The 23520-nt window shown below is 39.9% G+C and overlaps 1 protein-coding gene across 1 annotated transcript in view; it reads left to right on the forward strand.

Moving 5' to 3' along the window:
• The window catches only part of LOC128647269 (zinc-alpha-2-glycoprotein), a 136228-nt gene that overhangs the window by 61928 nt on the left and 50780 nt on the right, over window positions 1-23520 (forward strand). The window contains exons 2-3 of the mRNA XM_053700062.1: window positions 8040-8303; window positions 10314-10589. Coding sequence (XP_053556037.1) covers window positions 8040-8303; window positions 10314-10589 — 540 coding nt within the window. The remainder of the gene's footprint in view (window positions 1-8039; window positions 8304-10313; window positions 10590-23520) is intronic.

Raw genomic sequence — 23520 nt, forward strand, 5'->3', positions numbered from 1 at the left:
ATTGTTGTTTGAACTGCCCTTTTAGCCATTCCATTGGACTGCGGGTAATGTGGACTTGACGTGGAATGTACAAAATCATATTCTCTACTAAAAGAACTGAACTCTGTGGAAGCAAACTGCATTCCGTTATCACTCACCAACTCCATTGGTATGCCCCACCGGGCGAACAAGCTCTTGAGACGAGTGATAACGGCTTGACTTGTGATTTCATTCAAAGGTGCAATTTCCAAATACCTGGAATAGTAGTCGATCACGACTAGGTACTTTTCCCCGTGCATTTCGCACAAATCAGCAGCTATTTTCTGCCACAGGCCTGCAGGCAGCGGAGTAGAAATCAAGGGCTCCCTTCTCTGAGTAGGCCGACGTTCCCGGCAAAAGGCACATTTTGACACATGGCTTGCAATGTCGGAACTTATCCCCGGCCACCATACTGCCATAGCTGCCCTTTCTCTGCACTTTTTAATGCCCAAGTGGCCATCATGAATCCTGCTTAACATCTCCTGCCGCATGCTAACAGGAATAACAATGCGGTCCTGGAACAGCACCAACCCATCCAGCTCCGTGAGCTGCGACCTTTCTGACTGGTAAGAACTTAAAGACATCGAGGCTGCCCAACTCTCGGGCCAACCTTCTTTTATGTACTTAATAACTTCTTGAAGGTCTGTATCTAAATATGTCTCCTTTCTTATTTGTTCTAGCTTCCCTGAAGAAATGGATTTGGAGGCCAGAACTGAATCTACATACACCTTCACATCTGATTCCGTTGAAGATTCTTCAGCAGCAGCCAGCGGGAGCCTGGAAAGTGTATCTGCCACAACCAGTTGTTTCCCCGGCACATGCACTGCCTGACCGTTGAACCTGAGCAGCCTCATTAGAAGTCTCTGGCATCTTAGGGGTGTTTTGTCGATATCACAGGAGTTGATTAGAGGGACTAGCGGTTTATGGTCAGTCTCCAGACTAAATTTCTCTAAACCCACTAGGTAACACTGAAAGCGCTCACAGGCCCAAACTGCAGCCAGACACTCTTTCTCAATTTGGGCATATTTCGACTCAGCAGCCATCAGTGTACGGGAACAGTAGGCAATGGGCTGTAGTTTGTTTTCATTCAACTGTAGGAGGACGGCCCCTAACCCATAACTGCTCGCATCAGCACTAACCACAGTCTTTTTGGAAGGGTCGTAGAACCCCAACACTGGAGCAGACCCCAGCAGGGACTTGACCTGCACAAAAGATTCTTCCTGTGAAGGTCCACAGACCCAGGCAACATCTTTCTTTAGCAACTCTGTGATAGGGTGTAGTATTGTGGATTAATCTGGAAGGAACCTGTCCACATAATTTACAAGGCCCAATATTTGTCTCAGCTCATGTACATCAGAAGGACTTTTCATCTGTTCAATAGCACGGATTTTATCGGGGTCCGGCTTGATGCCATCCCCATTAATGATATGCCCAAAGTAACATAACTCAGCTTTCCTAAAATGGCATTTCTCCTTATTTAATTTCAGCCTGGACTCTCTAATAGTCTACAGCACACAGCTCAATCGCTGATCATGTTCTTCCAATGTAGATCCATACACCAAGATGTCGTCCATGACGACTGCCGTGCCCTTGTGGTCTCTTAGGAGAGAACTAATTTCTCTTTGAAAGATTTCAGGAGCAGAGGATATCCCGAAAGGGAGTCTGCAGAAGCAAAACCTACCTACTAGTGTAATGAAGGTAGTCAGTTTTCGGCACTTTGGATCTAGAGGTATCTGCCAGAAGCCACTGGAAGCATCCAGTGTAGAGAAGAACTTCGCCCCCGCCAATTTCGGAGCTATGTCTTCAAGTGTCGGCAGCACATATCTTCTCTCTTCACTGCCTCATTCTTTTCAAGTCTACACAGATGCGTACCTTCCCGTTTTTCTTCGCAACAGGCACAATGGGGGCACACCAGTCAGTTGCTTCAACAACCTCTTCAATAACTCCCATATTCTTCATATGCAGAAGTTCCTTCTCCACCTGAGGCATGAGCGGGAATGGAATTCTACGTGGAGTGGTAATGCTGTATGGGACTGCGTCGCTTTTAAGTGATATTCGGTCTGGGTTACAATTCAGCAGGCCCAATTCACCAAACATATCTTCTGAGATCTCATTCACTCTGGCGACTAGGCCCAAACCACAGGCTGCTTTCTGCTCAATAGGTTGTTAACACACTGACCTCTAATCACATGCACCCACATGGTGAATTTCTTCTGCTTGTACACGTAGCTGGTAAAAATATTTCCCGCACAATCAATGCGGCCACCAGGACTATGGACTTTTGTTGTGACTTTCGCCAGCTGAGGCTGTTGAGGCAGTTTTATGAATGCGTCAAGGGACATAACAGTGATGTCTGCTCCTGTGTCAATCTTAAATGCAACTTTGGCTCCCATTACAGTAAGAGTAACCCTCCACTCTCCATCTGAACCAGGCCATTCAACAACAGACCCTACAAAGGACACTTCTTGACCCTCCTGGTCGCTATCCACCTGCATCTCCTTAATATATTCAGTTTTACACACCACTTCAAAATGGCCCATTCGGTTACATTTTCTACATCTTTTGTCTTTAGCAGGGCATATGACACTAGATCATGGGTACGGTTGCACCGTGTGCAGCGGGCATGCTGCGCCCATCCGCTACTGAGCCTATCTGTTGCCCTTGGTCTACCACTCACACTGTGCCTTTAACTAGCAGCCCTCCTGAACTGCTGCACTTCATCCACAATACTCTCAGACCTCAGATCAGCACTTTTTCACCAGTTCACTCTGGTGGGCCATCCTAATAGCCCCATCTAATGTTAAATCAGCCTCCAACTGTTGCTTCAGTGAGACTTCAGCATCTGCAATTCCTATGACTATTCTGTCTCTGATTTGCTCCTCTTTAGCAACACCAAACTCACAGACTTCAGCTAGTTCATACAGGCTGCGCACAAATGACTCCACAGATTCTCCCACACACTGGGCACGTTTGTGAAAACAAGCCCTCTCATGAATCACATTTCTTTTGGGCACAAAGTGGGCACTGAGTTTGTTCATAACTATGTCAAAGTCAAATTCTTCCCCTTCTTGGAAAGTAAAAGCATTGAACACTGGCTCCACATCTTTGCCCATAGAGTATAAAAGAGAATTAACTTGTACTTCACCACTCTCCTTGTCCAGCTTGGAAGCAATCCTCCTGAAGCGCTGAAACCGCTGACGCCATGTGGGCCAAGCTGCAGGCTGAGAGAAATCAAAAGGCTCAGGTGGGGTAAACTTCAACATCGTCATCAATCAGGAAACAGAAGCGCAGGCAAGAACTTCTGACACCATGTCATGAGATGCAGGACACAGCAAAGAGGGTACAACACTATTTTATTGCAGAGCATGGAAGTATACATCTGGTACCATAGCTCTCACTTAGTAACTGCGACATAGACAATAATGGACCTAAGCCCCACCCCCACCCGGTGATGTCATTTCCTACTCTCATCACAGCAACCTCAATTGAGGGAGCATCTTGTGACTCAACAGACTCACAACGTGAGCAAACAAAAACATGACTGCCAAAACAGAGTCTACCTTCTTTAGTTAATTCACCCAAACAAACTAATATTTACAAACGAAACCGCTGCTACAAACGTACCGCTAACACTCCTCTGGATACCGGAACTGGATGGTGGGAGGGGAAGACTACAATTCCCAGGCTGCTGCAGGGTGCGACCAGAACGGTTGAGTAATCCGAAAATCCAAGATACATGAAAAGACGGCCAGCACTTAAAAAGCACTTAAAGGGATTTGAAACCCAAATGTTTTATTTCATGATTCAGATAGAGCATGCAATTTTAAGCAACTTTCTAATTTACTCCTATTATCAATTTTTCTTCGTTCTCTTGGTATGCTTTGATGAATGAGCAGCAATTCACTACTGGTTGCTGACTGAAGACATGGGTGAGCCAATGACATTAAGTGTCACAGGGTCCATGAGGGATAGCTTATATCATTATGTTCCCTCCCATGAGTCAATTATGAGCACATGGGCCCACGTGGGACCATTAGAAATCTTAGAGGGATATATATTACCTAAAATGAAATTTCATTCTCATTTGTTCATTAGCACTACTGCTGTCAGACTGTTTTTTTTGTCTCTAGAATGCACATAACCCCGTGTAAAGCTAACCTGTTTTCTTGTACCTTGTTGTATTGACATAACAATGATTGATATATTATTTTTCACTTGTATTGAACAATTGTTTCATAACAACCTCAATAAAAAAAAGGGAATTGAACTATGAATAAAGTCTGTGATCATTCATAATAGCATAAACTGTATGTTTGGTTTTTTTGGTGGGAGAAATTGCAATATCTTACTTAGGATAAACAACATATTTGATATCACATAAACTTAAAATAAAAGGTATCTAGATTTAATTCTTACTTCACATTATCTCAAAATGCTAAAATAAACCAAACCCTGTAATATTACTGTAATATTGAAAGTGCATCACTGTAAACCTTTTGAAAAATAAGTGTAAATTCAATGAGAACAAATAGATTAAATTTAAAATTTACTTTGCATACTTTAAAAAATCCATTAAAGACACATATTTTCGTTGGTCACTCAAATATACAACATCTAGAAAGTTCAGAACAAATTTCTCTGATCCTCCGAGCTTAATTTACAATTTTAGAAAATGACACCATAATTAAATTTGTCAATAAATGAATAAGCAATATGTGGCATTACCAGCAATACCACTGGTTAAATCACATATCGTAAACTGGTGAGTTTAACTTGTGCTGTATGCCAAACTAAAAGCAAATGTAAGGTAAAGTATATTAAATACAATGCAATATGATTTTCATTTGCTTAAAAAATGATTATCAGAGCATGGTCTTCCTGTGATGTTTGCAATCCTCTGTGAGATTATGCATGTCAGAGAGTCTCACTACTTCATATGGGTGACAGCTTGACACTCGCTGGGACTTCCAGGCTCAATTCCTTTTATAGAGAACTGAGTAAGCGCTGGTCATGTGAGGGTCTGTATGAGGATTTCACCTAATGGCACACAGTATTTTACTTGTCATCTTAACTAAAAAACGTAGGCCTCCATTAAATATGCAGCGTCGCCCGCAAAATCCTCCGCCGCCAGATTTTACGAGATTTTGGTATTACATATACGGCGTAGCATACAAGTTACGCGCGTATATTTCACCCTTCGGACGTATTTTTTTTAACCATAGACTAACATAGAACAGACGCGCAATTTGGTATCGAATATACAGCGTAAGGACTTACGCGCGCAGAATTCAGAGAATCTACTCCATTCTTATCTCGCCACAAATTGCAGGCGCAGGAACCCTTGCACTGACTAAAAAAGCAATGTAACTCCCTAACGGGGACCCCACTGCTCCTCCTGTCCTCTCCAATACTCCTCTCCCTGCATCCTCACACTAAATCACACTACACACACTCACACTCACTCCCAGTTCAATCACACACAATCACAACCAAACACTCAGCCTATCACACTGTAAAATTGAAATAAAATGTGTGAGGTGTTAGAAAAAAGAGTGTGGTGTATTTTGTATATGTATGTATGCAAAATGTGTGCAATATGTAAAAATATGTGTAAGTGTACAAGCTTAATCAAACAACAATGCGACCGAACTAACTCCTCTGTTTGCGCCTCTCTCTCTACTCTGACTAATCCTCCACTCCAGTGTAGTGTGCTGTAGCTCAAAGAACAATCGCATTTATATTTGAAATCGCGGTTCATTTTTACGAGTGTTACCCTAATTTGCATAAAACTACTCTTTACTGACACTTTCCGTGGAGAAAATACTGGCGTAAGTTACTTGCGACGACTAAAATGTGTATTTGCGCACATTTCAGAAGATCGCCAGTTTGTCCTACTTATGCCAGTTTAGCATCTAACGGCGCAGTATATGTAATACCCCGATGTGCAAGGTGATATTACGGGCGGCACGGGTTCCCACGCTTGTGCCAAAACCTTCGCCGTATATTTGATCGCGCCCGTATTGTTTTCATGTAGTTTGTGAATTAGGAATTCTGTACCAGTCCAATGCTCAGTTAAAGGGATATGAAACCTAAAAAAAAAATGTTTTGTGATTCAGATAGAGCATACACTTTTAAAAAAAGTTTCCAATTCACTTTTATTATCAAATTTGCTTTGTTCCCGTGGTATTCTTTGTTAAAGAAATCCCTAGGTAGGCGTTTAAAGAACTACATGGCAGGATATAGTGCTGCCATCTAGTGCTCTTGCAAATAAAATACTTGCAGATCTGCTGCCATATAGTGCTCGCGACACATGCACGCTCCTGAGCTTACATCCCTGCTTTTCAACAAAAGAGAACTAAGGAAATTTGATAATAGACGTAAACTATAAAGTTGTATAAAATTGTTTGCTCTATCTGAATCATGAAAGATTTTTTTTTAGTTTCATGTCTCTTTAAAGCTTATGGCTATTTAAGTTAGTAGTCAAAGGAATACTAAACTAAAATTTCTTTAATGATTCAGATAAAGTATGCAATTTTAAGCAACGTTCTTATTTACTGCTTTTATCAATTTTCTTTGTTCTCTTGCTATCTTTATTTAAAAAGCAGGAATTTAAACCTTAGGAGTCGGCCCATTTTTGGTTAAGAACCTTAGGAGCCAGCCCATTTTGCTTATTGGTGGCTAAATGTAGCCACCAATAAGCAAGCGATACCCAGGGTGCTGAACCTAAAATGGGCTGGCTCCAGAGCTTTACATTCCTGCTTTTTAAATAAAGATAGCAAGAGAATGAAGAAAAATTAATGATAGGAGTAAATTAGAAAGTTGCTTAAAATTGCATGCTCTATCTGAATCATGAAAGAACAAAATTGGGTTTAGTGTCCCTTTAAATGCACTACTGCATGAAGAACAACTTGAAGAATAACAAACCATCATCCTTGGGTGGCAGATATTTTATGGGCAGCGGGCAAATAAGAAAGAGGATGGCAAAATTATAAGAGAGCATTAAAAACAAAATTATAAGGTTATAGCTCAGATACAAACTTAAAGGGACACTAAACCCAATTTGTTTCTTTTACAATTCAGTTAGAGCATGCAATTTTAAGCAACTTTGTAAATTTACTCCTATTATCAATTTTTCTTCGTTCTCTTGCTATCTTAATTTGAAAAAGTAAGACCGTAAGCTTAAGAGCCAGCCCATTTTTGGTTCAGCACCTGGGTAGTGCTTGCTGATTGGTGGCTAAATGTAGCAAACCAATCAGCAAGCGCTACCCAAGTGCTGAACCAAAAATGGTCCGGCTCCAAACCTTACATTACTGCTTTTTCAAATAAAGATAGCAAGAGAACAAAGAAAAATCGATAATAGGAGTAAAAAAAAAAAAATTAGGTTGAGTATCCCTTTAAAGGGAGTGTAAAGTAAACCTTTTATGGTCTAGATACAGCATGTTATTTTAAAAAACTTTCCATTTTACTTCTATTACTAAATTTGTTTTTGTTTTTATTGTATATCCTTTGTTGAAGAGTAAACCTTGTTGTGCTCATAGGACCAGCACTCACATATCTTTAGCACTCTATGGCAGCAATATTTGGAACTTTGTATAACATTGCTACAAACATTGTTGCAAACACTACTACCCTAGAGTACTAAAGACACGTACACGCACCTCAGGACCTATATGCCCACCTAGGTTTACTCTTCAACAAAGGATACCAACAGAACAAAGCAAATGGGATGATAGACATAAATTGGAAAGTTGGTTAAAATCGCATGTTCTGTCTGATTCATGAAAATTTTATTTTGACTTTACTGTCACTTTTAACACTTTTGAAAAAATTATGCTAAACTGTCTGTTTTATCAGTTGTTTTGGGACATCAAAGAAACTAATTAAGCCCAGGCAATTATTGTTAGTATCAGAAATCTTTTGTGGGTTTCTTATTTTTGGTAGACTTGCATAGACACTTTATACAAATGTAACCATTCAGCTAGAAATATGGGATCTTATTTGTAATGATTTTATATCTGCAGGTAGCCATTATTTGATATATCAGTATGCAGGAATTACAGATCCGAGGTCTGGGTTCTTCGAGTTTGTTGCATTTGGGTACGTTGATGACATTATCATCATGCACTACCACAGCGACACCAGAGAAGCTCGACCGGGGACAGAATGGATGAAGAAAAACCTGGGTCCTGAATACTGGGCGAGTGAGACCAGGATTGACCGAGGTCATGAGGATTTGTATAGAAGTAAACTAAAGATAGCCATGAAACGCTTTAACCAAAGTGAAGGTAAAGAGCAGAATTGTTTTTGTCTTACTATTATAAAGGGAACATGAAACACTTTGAAATTGTAATATAAAATGTTTAGCTAAAAAAAAAACATTGCAATATGCTTTTTGATATTTTATTTTGCCTCCTTTTTTTGTAATATATCTCTGAAAACTTTAAGTATCCAATTCTGAGAACTGGAGTGCACACTGCAGAATTCACATGCTACATATCTATCCCTAACTGGCCTGAGCAGAGATTATACAATTAGTTATTGCAAAACAATGCTAGTTTTGCTAAAACAAAATGAAAGTGGCAAGTTGTGTCTACTCTAGTAAGAAGTCCATATTTGTTTCTCCAAACAACTGGGGGGAAAAACAAGGTGTTAATGTAACTATAGAGTTTTCACACTTGACTTGCATGGCAATTTATTGCAAGACTGCAAAATTGTCTTGTAATTAAAAAGATATTTTAAATCCCGTTAAAAGATTCTGGTTCCATACGAGAGCCATACTGACACATTAAGGTTGGAAATTCGGGAAATACATGTCTCTTTGAAAAAATCTTTATTTTAGGTATTTAAATTCTATTCTAGTATATTAGTATAATGGTAAACAATCACAGGATAATTATTTATTACTTACTTCCAGAACAGTAAGTACAAACATAAGGAATCCAGTTACAAAGCAGGATCTGCCTATTTGGTGCTGAAATAATGTTTAAAGTGATCTCTATTCCATGCCAATATTCTAGAACAGTAATGGCTAACCTTGGCACCACTGATGTTTAGAAACTACATGTCCCATGATGCTAATCTAGACTGTAGAGTGCCTAAGCATCATGGGAAATGTAGTTCCAAAACATCTGAGGTGCCAAAGTAAGCCATAACTGGCCTAGAATCAATGTAATTGGAAAGAAAAGTATCTCCAGTTCATAGGTTCTTTTACAATGCTTACTTACTAAGATTAATAAACTTTACTGTGTTTAAAATGTACAGTATTTAATCTATTACAAAGAAATTGGACCAGTATACCTCTCTTTCTTGCTAAATCTAGGATGTTTGCTTTGAAAGTTACTTTCATTTAAAGGGACATGATACCCAAATGTTGAAACACTTGAAAGTGATGCAGCATAGCTGTAAAAAGCTCACTAGAAAATATCACCTAAACATCTCTATGTAAAAAAGAAAGATATTTTACCTCAAAATGTCCTAAGTATTCACACCCCATTGGACTTTAAGCAGAAAATCAGTATGCCTGTCCCGGGACCTGCAAGGGAGAGCATGCCTCATGAGAGTTAAGTAAAGTCTCATGAGATCACAGTAAAACAGTTCATGACAACAGCACTGCTGATGCTGATTGGCTGCTGTTCATTACTACGACAGGTGACATTTTCCTGTCAGCTTTTTAAAGTTATGCTGCATGATTTTCAAGTGATTTAGCATATAAGTATTATGTCCCTTTAAGGTACTTTTTATGAGACATAATATACGATAGAACAGGCGGGAATTTTATGTTTTGTTTACTCTTATTTGTGATTCATGATAAAATATTGCTACAAGCAATTACTACCTAAGCTCAAATAAACACAATAATGTTGATCACAATCTATTGGAGATTTGCTCTGAATTTTTTTTTTTTTTGCCTGAATTAGTTAGTGTGTTTTCCAAATGATTATAATGCAAAATTAATCCATGCCTGAAAAGCCTTTATCCACAATCAGCAGTATAGATCACGAAAAAGGCCTTTTTGTGTGTTAAGTACCTGTTATCGGGATAGAAACCAGGAGGTCACCCAAAACTGAAAAATAAAGGGCTTTTCAATTCACCCCTTTGCTCACTGTGGAAGGGAAATACTAATTGACATGTGTGATATTAACCTATTGTAATCCGATTCCATCCTCACCACTGCTAAACTGCTTGGCACGATGGGCATACTGGGGGTGATTGCTCAGTCACTATATTGTCGCTTTTAATTTTTACAAGTATTGTTTTTTTAAAATAGACTGTTGTGTATATTATGTGTTATTTAGGCTTACATGTTTACCAGTCCATGTATGGCTGTGAGCTGCGTGAGGATGGGAGCACTACAGGGTACACACAACACGCTTATGATGGCGACGACTTTCTGAGCTTGGATAAGGATCGCATGGTCTACGTGCCCTCCATGGATGAAGCTCAGATCACTACCCAGAGGTGGAATCTTGACAGGAGCTTTGCAGAGAGGCGGAAGCTTTATTTTGATACAGAATGCATTGAGTGGTTACAAAAATATGTCAACTATGGGAAGGACATTCTGGAAGGAAAAGGTAACCATAGATTCAGCATGAGTGTTTTTTCAGACTACTAATATAACACATAAAGCTGTGATACTGGTTTAGCTGCCATAAAACAAACAATGTCCATTGTGTTTGAACAATGACGTGTTTCCTTGTTGGTATTCTATACTTTTATATTTCTCCATAACTTTATCCTGTTCTCATAACCTTTGCTATCTCAATTTGACCTTGAGCTCTGTATCTCTCTCTGCTCTGTTTCACACTTCTTTAGGCTAGTGAAGGTCTACTGTGGCTTCTCTAGGCTAGTGAAGGCTTACTGTGCTGGGGTTTGATCTGATGTGGGTATAATGCCTCGAGATGTGGGTATATTGTAGAGAGCTGGAGGGCCAGGTGTCTGATCTGATGTGGGTATACTGGCTAGTGATGATCTACTGGGCTGCGGGTCTAATGTTGGTGCTTAACTTATTTAAGTATTTGAGCATTTATTATTATTACTATTATTATTATTGTTATTAATAAGCAAATATATTTCACAATACAGAATGTGTGAGCACTTAACAAATAAATTATATAGTATAACTTCGAAATAGTTACTGACCCCTGCATTAGACCTTACTTTCTACACTAAGATAACCACCACCAATAAATGAATATATAACCAATGTGCATTAAAGGGACACTAAAGTCAAAATAAACTTTCATGATTCAGAAGGATTATGCAGTTTAAGACACTTTTCAATTTACTTCCTTTATCAAATTTTGTTTAGTATGTTTATATTCACACTTTCTGAGGTACCAATTACTACTAGGCGAGCATGTGCATAAGTTCACAAGGTATACCAATAGCTCATCGTGCTAATGCACTGTTGCAGAGATCTGTGGCAACCCAAGGGTTGCACCAGCAAGGTCCACTCAGCCTTTCATCCTTCTGAGGTCGGTAAAATGAGTACAGTTGGGTAATAATAACAAGTCGGTTAAGTCCAAGGTTGTGTGTTATACAAGTATCCATTATTATTATTATACCTATACTAGTCTGTGATTGGCTAATGTCTGTCACATGATACAGGGGGCCGGAAAATGGCAGAAAAAAATAAAATTGCCAGAAAACAAATTTACTGCTTATATTTAAATTCAAAGCAAGTATTATTGCATTGTCTTTTTATTAAGCACTTAATTATGCAATTCTACTGTATTTAGTGGTCCTTTAAACAACACCCAAAATCACACACAGCTCAATAAACACAATAGAGTATACAGTATTACTTCTCAGTGACAGTTATTTTTCTTATCTTCCTCTTCTGTTACAATAAGATCTTTCTGTCAAGCAAACAAGGAGGAGGGGAACTGAACAGATGAGGAACCCATGTAGTTTAGTGAAACTCCTGAACTGTGAACAAAGTGCATTTAATTAAAGAAAATGTGGTCATATCACCCTCAGCAGGGATAGGTTGATAATATAGCAGAAATCTCTTCCAGACTGCTCTATTTACAATCACCTAGATTACAAGTTTTGCGCTATATAGGGTGCGAAATGAACAAAAGTTGTGCTATTTCACTCTCCATAGCAATGCCATTATGAGTTTTGGAAAAGCCGCACTGTGCTTGCGATATGGTAGTGATGAGCTCCATACTGCACAAAATACAAGCGCTGCTTTGACGTACTTGTGCACGCTTTCCCCGTAGATATCAATGGAGAGAGAGTGTTAGAAAAAAACCTAACACCTGCGATCGCGGAATGAAAAGCTCAGTAACGCAACCCCATTGATGCCGATGGGGGAAAAAAAGTTACATTTAAACCGAACACCCTAACATAAACCCCACGTCTAAACATCCCTAATCTGCTGCCCCCAACATGTAGACACCTACATAAACTTATTAACCCCTAATCTGCCGCACAAAATCGCTGCCACCAAAATAAATCTATTAACCCCTAATCTGCCACTCCTCATATCACCGACATTATAATAAAGTTATTAACCCCTATTCCCCCACACCCCAACATCGCCCACACTATAATAAAGATATTAACCACTAAACCTCTGGCCTCCCACATCACTGCCACTAAATAAACCTATTAACCCCTAAATCAACAGTCCCCCACATCGCAAAAAAACTAAATTAAACTATTAACCCCTAAAACTAACAACCTCCTAACTTTAAATTAAAATTACAAGATCCCTATCTTAAAATAAATAAAAACTTACCTGGGAGATTAAAAAAAACTACATGAAACGGCATGTTAGCCGAGAAACGCGTTGCTAAGCAATTTTATGTTTTTAATAAAAACTTTTATCTCTTCTACCTTGCTGTGGAATATTTGCCTTATTTGCCCTATTGATCCCTTGCACAGATTAATCTCTATTGGCATAGCCACTTCTATTTCCCACCACACTTCCAGCAAGATCCTGGTTCAATAAGGAGCAGCTGTACAGGACCCAGGGAGTCAGCCGAACGGCTCTTAAAGATTCGGCACGCCTGATATTGCACTGCTTGTGCAACTCCGCTTGTGAGTACAAACTTCTCGACACTTGCCGTATGTGTAATTTGTATCTGGGATAATCTGCACCAAGGGCGGTATCTATTTTTTGTTATAGGTATTTCATTTTCCAACCCTTTGCAATCGTGGGTAAAGTGGTAAAGTGATTACCCAGTGAACAGCTGATTTCACCCTTAGCGAGTCAGCCGAGCGGCTCTGAAGCTTCGGCTCACCTGTTATTGCACTGCATGTGCAAACATCTTTGTGAGTATTACTCTGAACCTTTAGTTTATATCCATTTGTAGCCAAGGATTATTAGCACCAGAGCGCCTCTTCTTTTTTTGTCTCTATAGAACGCAAGTTATCTAACATTACTATTATACTCAAATTAAAATAACTATCAATAAAATAAATTAAAAAACCTAAAACTACTAAAAAAAAAAATATACAGTTACAAAAAAATTAAAAATACTAACGGCTAGATTACGAGTTTTGTGTTAGGCTAAAAAAGCAGCGTTAACCGGTCCTAACGCTGCTTTTTAATGCCCGCTGGTATTACGAGTCTTGCAGGTACAGGTGTACCGCTCACTTTTTTGGCCAGACTTGGCAATGCCGCAAATCCACTTACGTAAATTGCGTATCCTCTTTTTTCAATGGGACTTGCATAGCGCTGGTATTACGAGTCTGCCAAAAAGTGAGTGGTAGACCCTCTCCTGTCAAGACTGGTACCGCATTTTAAAATCAGTAGTTAAGAGTTTTACACTACAAAGTCTTAGCATAAAACTCTTAACTAAAGTGCTAAAAAGTACACTAACACCTATAAACTACATATTAACCCCTAAACCGAGGCCCTCCAACATCGCAAACACTAAAAGAAAAATTTTAACCCCTAATCTGCCGAACCGAACATCGCCGCCACTATAATAAATCTATTAATCCCTAAACCGCAGCACTCCCGCCTCGCAAACACTAGTTAAATATTATTATTAACCCCTAATCTGCAGTCCCTAACATCACCACCACCTACCTAAATTTATTAACCCCTAATCTGCCGCCCCCAACGTCACCACCACTATATTAAAGTTATTAACCCCTAAATCTAAGTCTACCCCTAACACCCCCTAACTTAAATATAATTAAAAGAAATCTAACTAAAAATTCCTATCATTAACTAAATTATTCCTATTTAAAACTAAATACTTACCTGTAAAATAAACCCTAAGCTAGCTACAATATAACTAATAGTTACATTGTAGCTATCTTAGGATTTATTTTTATTTTACAGGCAAGTTTGTATTTATTTTAACTAGGTAGAATAGTTACTAAATAGTTATTAACTATTTAACAACTACCTAGCTAAAATAAATACAAAAGTACCTGTAAAATAAAACCTAACCTAAGTTACAATTACACCTAACACTACACTATAATTAAATACATTAACTAAATTAAATACAATTAATTAAATTACATACAATTAGCTAAATTAAATTAAATTATCTAAAGTACAAAAAAAACAAAACACTAAATTACAGAAAATAATAAACAAATTACAGAAATTTAAACTAATTACACCTAATCTAATAGCCCTATTAAAATAAAAAAGCCCCCCCCCCAAAAAAAATAAAATAAAAAAAAACCCTAGCCTAAACTAAACTAACAAGGGCCTTTTGCGGGGCATTGCCCCAAAGTAATCAGCTCTTTTACCTGTAAGAAAAAAATACAAACAACCCCCCCAACAGTATAACCCACCACCCACACAAACAACCCCCCACATAAAATACTATCTAAAAAAACCTAAGCTCCCCATTGCCCTGAAAAGGGCATTTGGATGGGCATTGCCCTTAAAAGGGCAGTTAGCTCTATTGCCGCCCAAACCCTAATCTAAAAAATAAAACCCACCCAATACACCCTTAAAAAAACCTAACACTAACCCCCTGAAGATCGACTTACCATGAGACGTCTTCATCCAAGCCAAGCGAAGTGGTCCTCCAGATGGGCAGAAGTCTTCATCCAAGCCGGGCAGAAGTTGTCCTCCTGATGGGCAGAAGTCTTCATCCAGACGGCATCTTCTATCTTCATCCATCCGGCGCAGAGCGGGTCCATCTTCAAGACATCCGACGCTGAGCATCTTCTTCATCCAACGACTAACACAGAATGAAGGTACCTTTAAGTGACATCATCCAAGATGGCGTCCCTTAGATTCCGTTTTGCTGATAGAATTCTATCAGCCAATTGGAATTAAGGTAGAAAAAATCCTATTGGCTGATGCAATCAGCCAATAGGATTACAGTTCAATCCTATTGGTTGATCCAATCAGCCAATAGAATGCGAGCTCAATCCTATGGGCTGATTATCGTAATCTAGGTGATTGTTAGTAAGTGTTGTCCATCCACTCAATGGTTACTCAATAAAGGCTATGTTAACAGTCATTTACTAAAAAAGAAAAAAATATGAGACTCTAGTTTAAAGGTATATGAAACAGTGCTCCTTTAGTAAAAAAAAGAAAAGAAAATTGTAAACATAAAAAGAAACAGATTAAGATAGAATATGAGTGACGCTAACTGTTGAGTGTGAGCTCTTTGGGCGCATCGGAAGGAGCATACGAGTTGAAAGTAAATGCGAACGTGTGAGCACAATCACAATATACACTCGTCGAGTTAGTGCGACTTCAGTGCTCTGGTTACCTGTTACGCTCTACTAAAAAGTGGAAAAAAACACATAAAAAATAAAAAGATTTTCAGGTTTGTGCGACTTGTTGGGTATTAGTTTTTTTATCCACTTTTCACACTCCATTGAAATCTATGGGGGAATACGTTAATATGGTTGCGATATTTGAATTTCGGCTTTTTGTGCGCATTGGGTTATTGCATGAGCGAAAACTTTTCTCCAACATAGGTGTGTCCGGTCCACGGCGTCATCCTTACTTATGGGATATTCTCTTCCCCAACAGGAAATGGCAAAGAACCCAGCAAAGCTGGTCACATGATCCCTCCTAGGCTCCACCTTCCCCAGTCATTCTCTTTGCCGTTGCACAGGCAACATCTCCACGGAGATGGCTCAGAGTTTTTTGGTGTTTAAATGTAGTTTTTATTCTTCTATCAAGAGTTTGTTATTTTAAAATAGTGCTGGTATGTACTATTTACTCTGAAACAGAAAAGAGATGAAGATTTCTGTTTGTAAGAGGAAAATGATTTTAGCAACCGTTACTAAAATCGATGGCTGTTTCCACACAGGACTGTTGAGAGGAATTAACTTCAGTTGGGGGAAACAGTGAGCAGACTTTGGCTGCTTGAGGTATGACACATTTCTAACAAGACTTGGTAATGCTGGAAGCTGTCATTTTCCCTATGGGATCCGGTAAGCCATTTTCTTAATTTTCAATATAAGAATAAAAGGGCTTCACAAGGGCTTTTAAGACTGGTAGACATTTTTCTGGGCCAAAACGATTACTTTATAAGCATATTTAATGGTTTATAACTTTGGAGAGTTATTTTAATCTTGGGAATTTTATTAAAAAAACGGCAGGCACTGTATTGGACACCTTTTTCACTGGGGGCCTTTTCTAGTCATAGGCAGAGCCTCATTTTCGCGCCACTAATGCGCAGTTGTTTTTGAGAAGCAAGGCATGCAGATGCATGTGTGAGGAGCTCAGATCCACTGAAAAAGCTTATTGAAGGCGTCATTTGGTATCGTATTCCCCTCTGGGCTTGGTTGGGTCTCAGCAAAGCAGATACCAGGGACTGTATAGGGGTTAAATGTAAAAACGGCTCCGGTTCCGTTATTTTAAGAGTTAAAGCTTTCAAATTTGGTGTGCAATACTTTTAAGGCTTTATGACACTGTGGTGAAATTTTGGTGAATTTTGAACATTTCCTTCATACTTTTGCGTATATTCAGTAAAAAAGTGTGTTCAGTTTAAAATTTAAAGAGACAGTAACGGTTTTATTTTAAAACGTTTTTTGTGCTTTGTTATCAAGTTTATGCCTATTAACATGTCTGAACTATCAGATAGACGATGTTCTGTATGTTCGGAAGCCAAGGTTCCTCTCCATTTAAATATATGTGATGAATGTGACAAACAAAGTAGGGACAATGATGCCACTGATAATAATGTTGCCCAAAATGATTCCTTAAGTGAGGGGAGTAAGCATGGTACTGCATCATCTCCTTCTATGTCTACACCAGTCTTGCCCACTCAGGAGGTCCCTAGTGAATCTAGTGCGCCAATCCTCCTTACTATGCAACAATTAACGGCTGTAATGGATAATTCTATTAAAAACATTTTAGCCAAAATGCCCACTTATCAGCGAAAGCGCGACTGCTCTGTTTTAGATACTGAAGAGCATGAGGACGCTGATGATAATGGTTCTGACATGCCCTTACACCAGTCTGAAGGGGCTAGGGAGGTTTTGTCTGAGGGAGAAATTTCAGATTCAGGAAAAATTCTCATCAAGCTGAACCTGACGTTATTACATTTAAATTTAAATTGGAACATCTCCGCGCTCTGCTTAAGGAGGTGTTATCTACTCTGGATGATTGTGACAATTTGGTCATTCCAGAGAAATTATGTAAGATGGACAGGTTCCTAGAGGTCCCGGTGCCCCCCGAAGCTTTTCCTATACCCAAGCGGGTGGCGGACATTGTAAATAAAGAATGGGAAAGGCCCGGCATACCTTTTGTCCCTCCCCCTATATTTAAGAAATTATTTCCTATGGTCGACCCCAGGAAGGACTTATGGCAGACAGTCCCCAAGGTCGAGGGGGCGGTTTCTACTCTAAACAAACGCACCACTATCCCTATAGAAGATAGTTGTGCTTTCAAAGATCCTATGGATAAAAAATTAGAGGGTTTGCTTAAAAAGATGTTTGTTCAGCAAGGTTACCTTCTACAACCAATTTCATGCATTGTTCCTGTCACTACAGCAGCGTGTTTCTGGTTCGAGGAACTAGAAAAGTCGCTCAATCAAGCATCCTCTTATGAGGAGGTTATGGACAGAGTTCAAGCACTTAAGTTGGCTAACTCTTTTACCTTAGACGCCACTTTGCAATTAGCTAGATTAGCGGCGAAAAATTCAGGTTTTGCTATTGTGGCGCGCAGAGCGCTTTGGCTGAAGTCTTGGTCAGCGGATGTGTCCTCCAAGAACAGATTGCTTAACATCCCTTTCAAGGGGAAAACGCTGTTTGGCCCTGACTTGAAAGAGATTATTTCAGACATCACTGGGGGAAAGGGCCACGCCCTTCCTCAGGATAGGTCTTTTAAGGCTAAAAATAAAACAAATTTTCGACCCTTTCGCAGAAACGGACCAGCCTCAAATTCTACATCCTCTAAGCAAGAGGGTAATTCTTCTCAAACCAAGCCAGCCTGGAGACCGATGCAAGGCTGGAACAAAGGTAAGCAGGCCAAGAAGCCCGCTACCGCTACCAAGACAGCATGAGATGCTGGCCCCCGATCCGGGACCGGATCTGGTGGGGGGCAGACTCTCTCTCTTCGCTCAGGCTTGGGCAAGAGATGTTCAGGATCCTTGGGCGCTAGAAATAGTTTCTCAAGGTTATCTCCTGGAATTCAAGGAACTACCCCCAAGGGGAAGGTTCCACAGGTCTCAATTGTCTTCAGACCAAATAAAAAGACAGGCATTCTTACATTGTGTAGAAGACCTGTTAAAAATGGGAGTGATTCATCCTGTTCCATTAGGAGAACAAGGGATGGGGTTTTACTCCAATCTGTTCATAGTTCCCAAAAAAGAGGGAACATTCAGGCCAATTTTGGATCTCAAGATCCTAAACAAATTTCTCCCTTCTAGCGGTGCTAAGGCCAAGGGGCATTGCAGTAGTACCCTACTTGGACGACATACTGATTCAAGCGTCGTCTCTACCACAAGCAAAGGCTCATACGGACATTGTCCTAGCCTTTCTCAGATCTCACGGGTGGAAAGTGAACGTAGAAAAAAGTTCTCTATTCCCGTCAACAAGAGTTCCCTTCTTGGGAACAATAATAGACTCCTTGGAAATGAAAATTTTTCTGACAGAAGCCAGAAAATCAAAACTTCTAAGCTCTTGTCAAGTACTTCATTCTGTTCTTCTTCCTTCCATAGCGCAGTGCATGGAAGTAATAGGTTTGATGGTTGCGGCAATGGACATAGTTCCTTTTGCGCGAATTCATCTAAGACCATTACAACTGTGCATGCTCAGACAGTGGAATGGGGATTATACAGATTTGTCCCCGACGATCCAAGTAGATCAGAGGACCAGAGATTCACTCCGTTGGTGGCTGACCCTGGACAACCTGTCCCAAGGGATGAGCTTCAGAAGACCAGAGTGGGTCATTGTAACGACCGACGCCAGCCTGGTGGGCTGGGGCGCGGTCTGGAAACACCTGAAGGCTCAGGGTCTATGGTCTCGGGAAGAATCTCTTCTCCCGATAAACATTCTGGAACTGAGAGCGATATTTAATGCTCTCAAGGCTTGGCCTCAACTAGCAAAGGCCAAATTCATAAGGTTTCAATCAGACAACATGACGACTGTTGCATATATCAACCATCAGGGGGGAACAAGGAGTTCCCTGGCGATGGAAGAAGTGACCAAAGTAATTCAATGGGCGGAGCTTCACTCCTGCCACTTGTCTGCAATCCACATCCCAGGAGTGGAAAATTGGGAAGCGGATTTTCTGAGTCGTCAGACATTTCATCCGGGGGAGTGGGAACTCCATCCGGAAATCTTTGCCCAAATAACTCAATTATGGGGCATTCCAGACATGGATCTGATGGCGTCTCGTCAGAACTTCAAGGTTCCTTGCTACGGGTCCAGATCCAGGGATCCCAAGGCGACTCTAGTAGATGCACTAGTAGCGCCCTGGACCTTCAACCTAGCTTATGTGTTCCCACCGTTTCCTCTCATTCCCAGGCTGGTAGCCAGGATCAATCAAGAGAGGGCTTCGGTGATCTTGATAGCTCCTGCGTGGCCACGCAGAACTTGGTATGCAGACCTGGTGAATATGTCATCGGCTCCACCATGGAAGCTACCTTTGAGACGGGACCTTCTTGTTCAAGGTCCGTTCGAACATCCGAATCTGGCATCACTCCAACTGACTGCTTGGAGATTGAACGCTTGATTTTATCAAAGCGTGGGTTCTCAGATTCTGTCATTGATACTCTTATTCAGGCTAGAAAGCCTGTAACTAGGAAAATTTACCATAAAGTATGGAAGAAATATATCTGTTGGTGCGAATCGAAAGGATTCCCATGGAACAGGGTAAAAATTCCTAAGATTCTATCCTTTCTACAAGAGGGTTTGGAGAAAGGATTATCTGCAAGTTCTTTGAAGGGACAGATTTCTGCTTTATCTGTTTTACTTCACAAGAAGCTGGCGGCTGTGCCAGATGTTCAGGCTTTTGTTCAGGCTCTGGTTAGAATCAAGCCTGTTTACAAACCTTTGACTCCTCCTTGGAGTCTCAATTTAGTTCTTTCAGTTCTTCAAGGGGTTCCGTTTGAACCCTTACATTCCGTAGATATTAAGTTATTATCTTGGAAAGTTTTGTTTTTGGTTGCAATTTCTTCTGCTAGAAGAGTTTCAGAGTTATCTGCTCTGCAGTGTTCTCCTCCTTATCTGGTGTTCCATGCAGATAAGGTGGTTTTGCGTACTAAACCTGGTTTTCTTCCGAAAGTTGTTTCTAATAAAAATATTAACCAGGAGATAGTTGTGCCTTCTTTGTGTCCGAATCCAGTTTCAAAGAAGGAACGTTGGTTGCACAATTTGGATGTAGTTCGTGCTCTAAAATTCTATTTAGAGGCTACGAAGGATTTCAGACAAACATCTTCCTTGTTTGTTGTTTATTCTGGTAAAAGGAGAGGTCAAAAAGCAACTTCTACCTCTCTCTCTTTTTGGCTTAAAAGCATCATCAGATTGGCTTATGAGACTGCCGGACGGCAGCCTCCTGAAAGAATCACAGCTCATTCCACTAGGGCTGTGGCTTCCACATGGGCCTTCAAGAACGAGGCTTCTGTTGATCAGATATGTAAGGCAGCTACTTGGTCTTCACTGCACACTTTTACCAAATTTTACAAATTTGATACTTTTGCTTCTTCTGAGGCTATTTTTGGGAGAAAGGTTTTGCAAGCCGTGGTGCCTTCCATCTAGGTGACCTGATTTGCTCCCTCCCATCATCCGTGTCCTAAAGCTTTGGTATTGGTTCCCACAAGTAAGGATGACGCCGTGGACCGGACACACCTATGTTGGAGAAAACAGAATTTATGTTTACCTGATAAATTACTTTCTCCAACGGTGTGTCCGGTCCACGGCCCGCCCTGGTTTTTTAATCAGGTCTGATGATTTAATTTCTCTAACTACAGTCACCACGGTATCATATGATTTCTCCTATGCAAATATTCCTCCTTTACGTCGGTCGAATGACTGGGGAAGGCGGAGCCTAGGAGGGATCATGTGACCAGCTTTGCTGGGCTCTTTGCCATTTCCTGTTGGGGAAGAGAATATCCCACAAGTAAGGATGACGCCGTGGACCGGACACACCGTTGGAGAAAGTAATTTATCAGGTAAACATAAATTCTGTTTTTAATTTCAACTTGTAATACGTGCATTACCTGTCGGTCATAAAAAACTTACTTCTAGTGGGGTCAACGCGCGAGCAGGACTGTAAACTCACAGTTCACCTCATTGATAATTAACTTAAAGGGATATGAAACCCAAACATTTTTATGAAAGTTTTCAGTTTACTTCTACTATAACATTTATTTTGTCACCATAGTATTCTTTGTTAACATACTTAATATAAAGTCCATTAGGAAAATATTTATTTAGTCTTCTTTTACACCAATATTGGCACCATGTGCACAATCCCAGTCATATTGATCTCAGAGCCTAGCAAGGCACAGACTGGTGTGTACATACTGTAAACTTGTTATGCATGAGCGCATACTCACTAATCATCTGCAAATCCCATCCCAAGATTAGAGAATTTAAAAATAGCAAAACAAACTAAACTAACGCACCCTTTTTAAACCCACTTTATATTGCAAGGTTTGTTCCAAGAATATACTATAGATCTTTAGGTCCCAAAGAATTAGCTAAGGTTAGAAAAAAACAAAATTACACTTATATTTTTAATAATTAAACAACTAATATAATGGTATAAAACACATCTAAATTATTCTAAGGCTAATCTTTGCTTTGTATACATCATTTTGTCATGTATGTATTTACTGTTTAATATCCCTTTAACAAATAGTTTTGCAAAATATTTGAGCTGTTTGACTTTTGGCAGATCTCCAGCTTACAGTGCAAATATTAACTCTTAGTATAATTTACCAGTGATATCTTAAAGTGATGGTAAACTCTGACTAGCTTGATTATCTTAACATGAAGTGCACACAAATATAAGTGTAATTTTTGCTTTTATAAATTTTCAGAAGTGCCTTTATTTGATATTCAGAATTAATATATGTTTGTGATACTTGGGCCTCTAGTTATCAACGTGTCTACTTACCTGCCATCGCCGGCCCCAATACGCCCACCTAAGCTCGCCTCACATCGCCGCCGCTGACTTGAATACGTTCACAAAGTTATCAAAAAAGCTGTCAAAAAGCCGCGCACCAAGTACGGGGCGATGAGCAGCAGACTGTGATAGTTATCACTCATCCGATCTCGCTGCTGTTTGGCTTTTTCCCAGCTTTATTGATAAGCTGTCACTAAGCACCCACACTAAACTACACTGTTCTACCCCCTTTACCGGCGCCCCCGGAGCCCCCCGCAACTAAATAAAGTTATTAACCCCTAAACCGCCGCTCCTAGACCCCGCCGCAACTATAATAAATGTATTAACCCCTAAACCGCCGCTCCTATACCCCGCCGCAACTATAATAAATGTATTAACCCCTAAACCGCCGCTCCCAAACCCCGCCGCCACCTACATTATACCTATTAACCCCTATCCTGCACCCCTATACCACCGCCACCTATAATAAATTTATTAACCCCTATCCTGCGGATCCCGTACCCCTCCGCAACTAAATAAATTGTTTAACCCCTAAACCGCCGCTCCCGGACCCTGCCGCCACCTATATTAAATGTATTAACCCCTAATCTGCCCCCCCTACACCGTTGCCACCTATAATAAATGTATCAACCCCTATCCTGCCCCCCTATACCGCCGCAACCTATAATAAAATTATTAACCCCTAAACCTAAGTCTAACCCTAATCCTAACACCCCCTAACTTAATTATTAATTAAATAAATCTAAATAAATGTACTATTATTAACTAAATTATTCCTAGTTAAAACTAAATACTTACCTATAAAATAAACCCTAATATAGCTACAATGTAATTAATAATTACATTGTAGCTATTTTAGGATTTATATTTATTTTACAGGTAACTTTGTATTTATTTTAACAAGGTTTAATAGTTATTAAATAGTTATTAACTATTTAATAACTACCTAGCTAAAAGAAATACAAAATTACCTGTAAAAT

The sequence above is a fragment of the Bombina bombina genome, chromosome 2 (genome assembly GCF_027579735.1).
Source record: "Bombina bombina isolate aBomBom1 chromosome 2, aBomBom1.pri, whole genome shotgun sequence".
Lineage (NCBI taxonomy): Eukaryota > Metazoa > Chordata > Amphibia > Anura > Bombinatoridae > Bombina > Bombina bombina.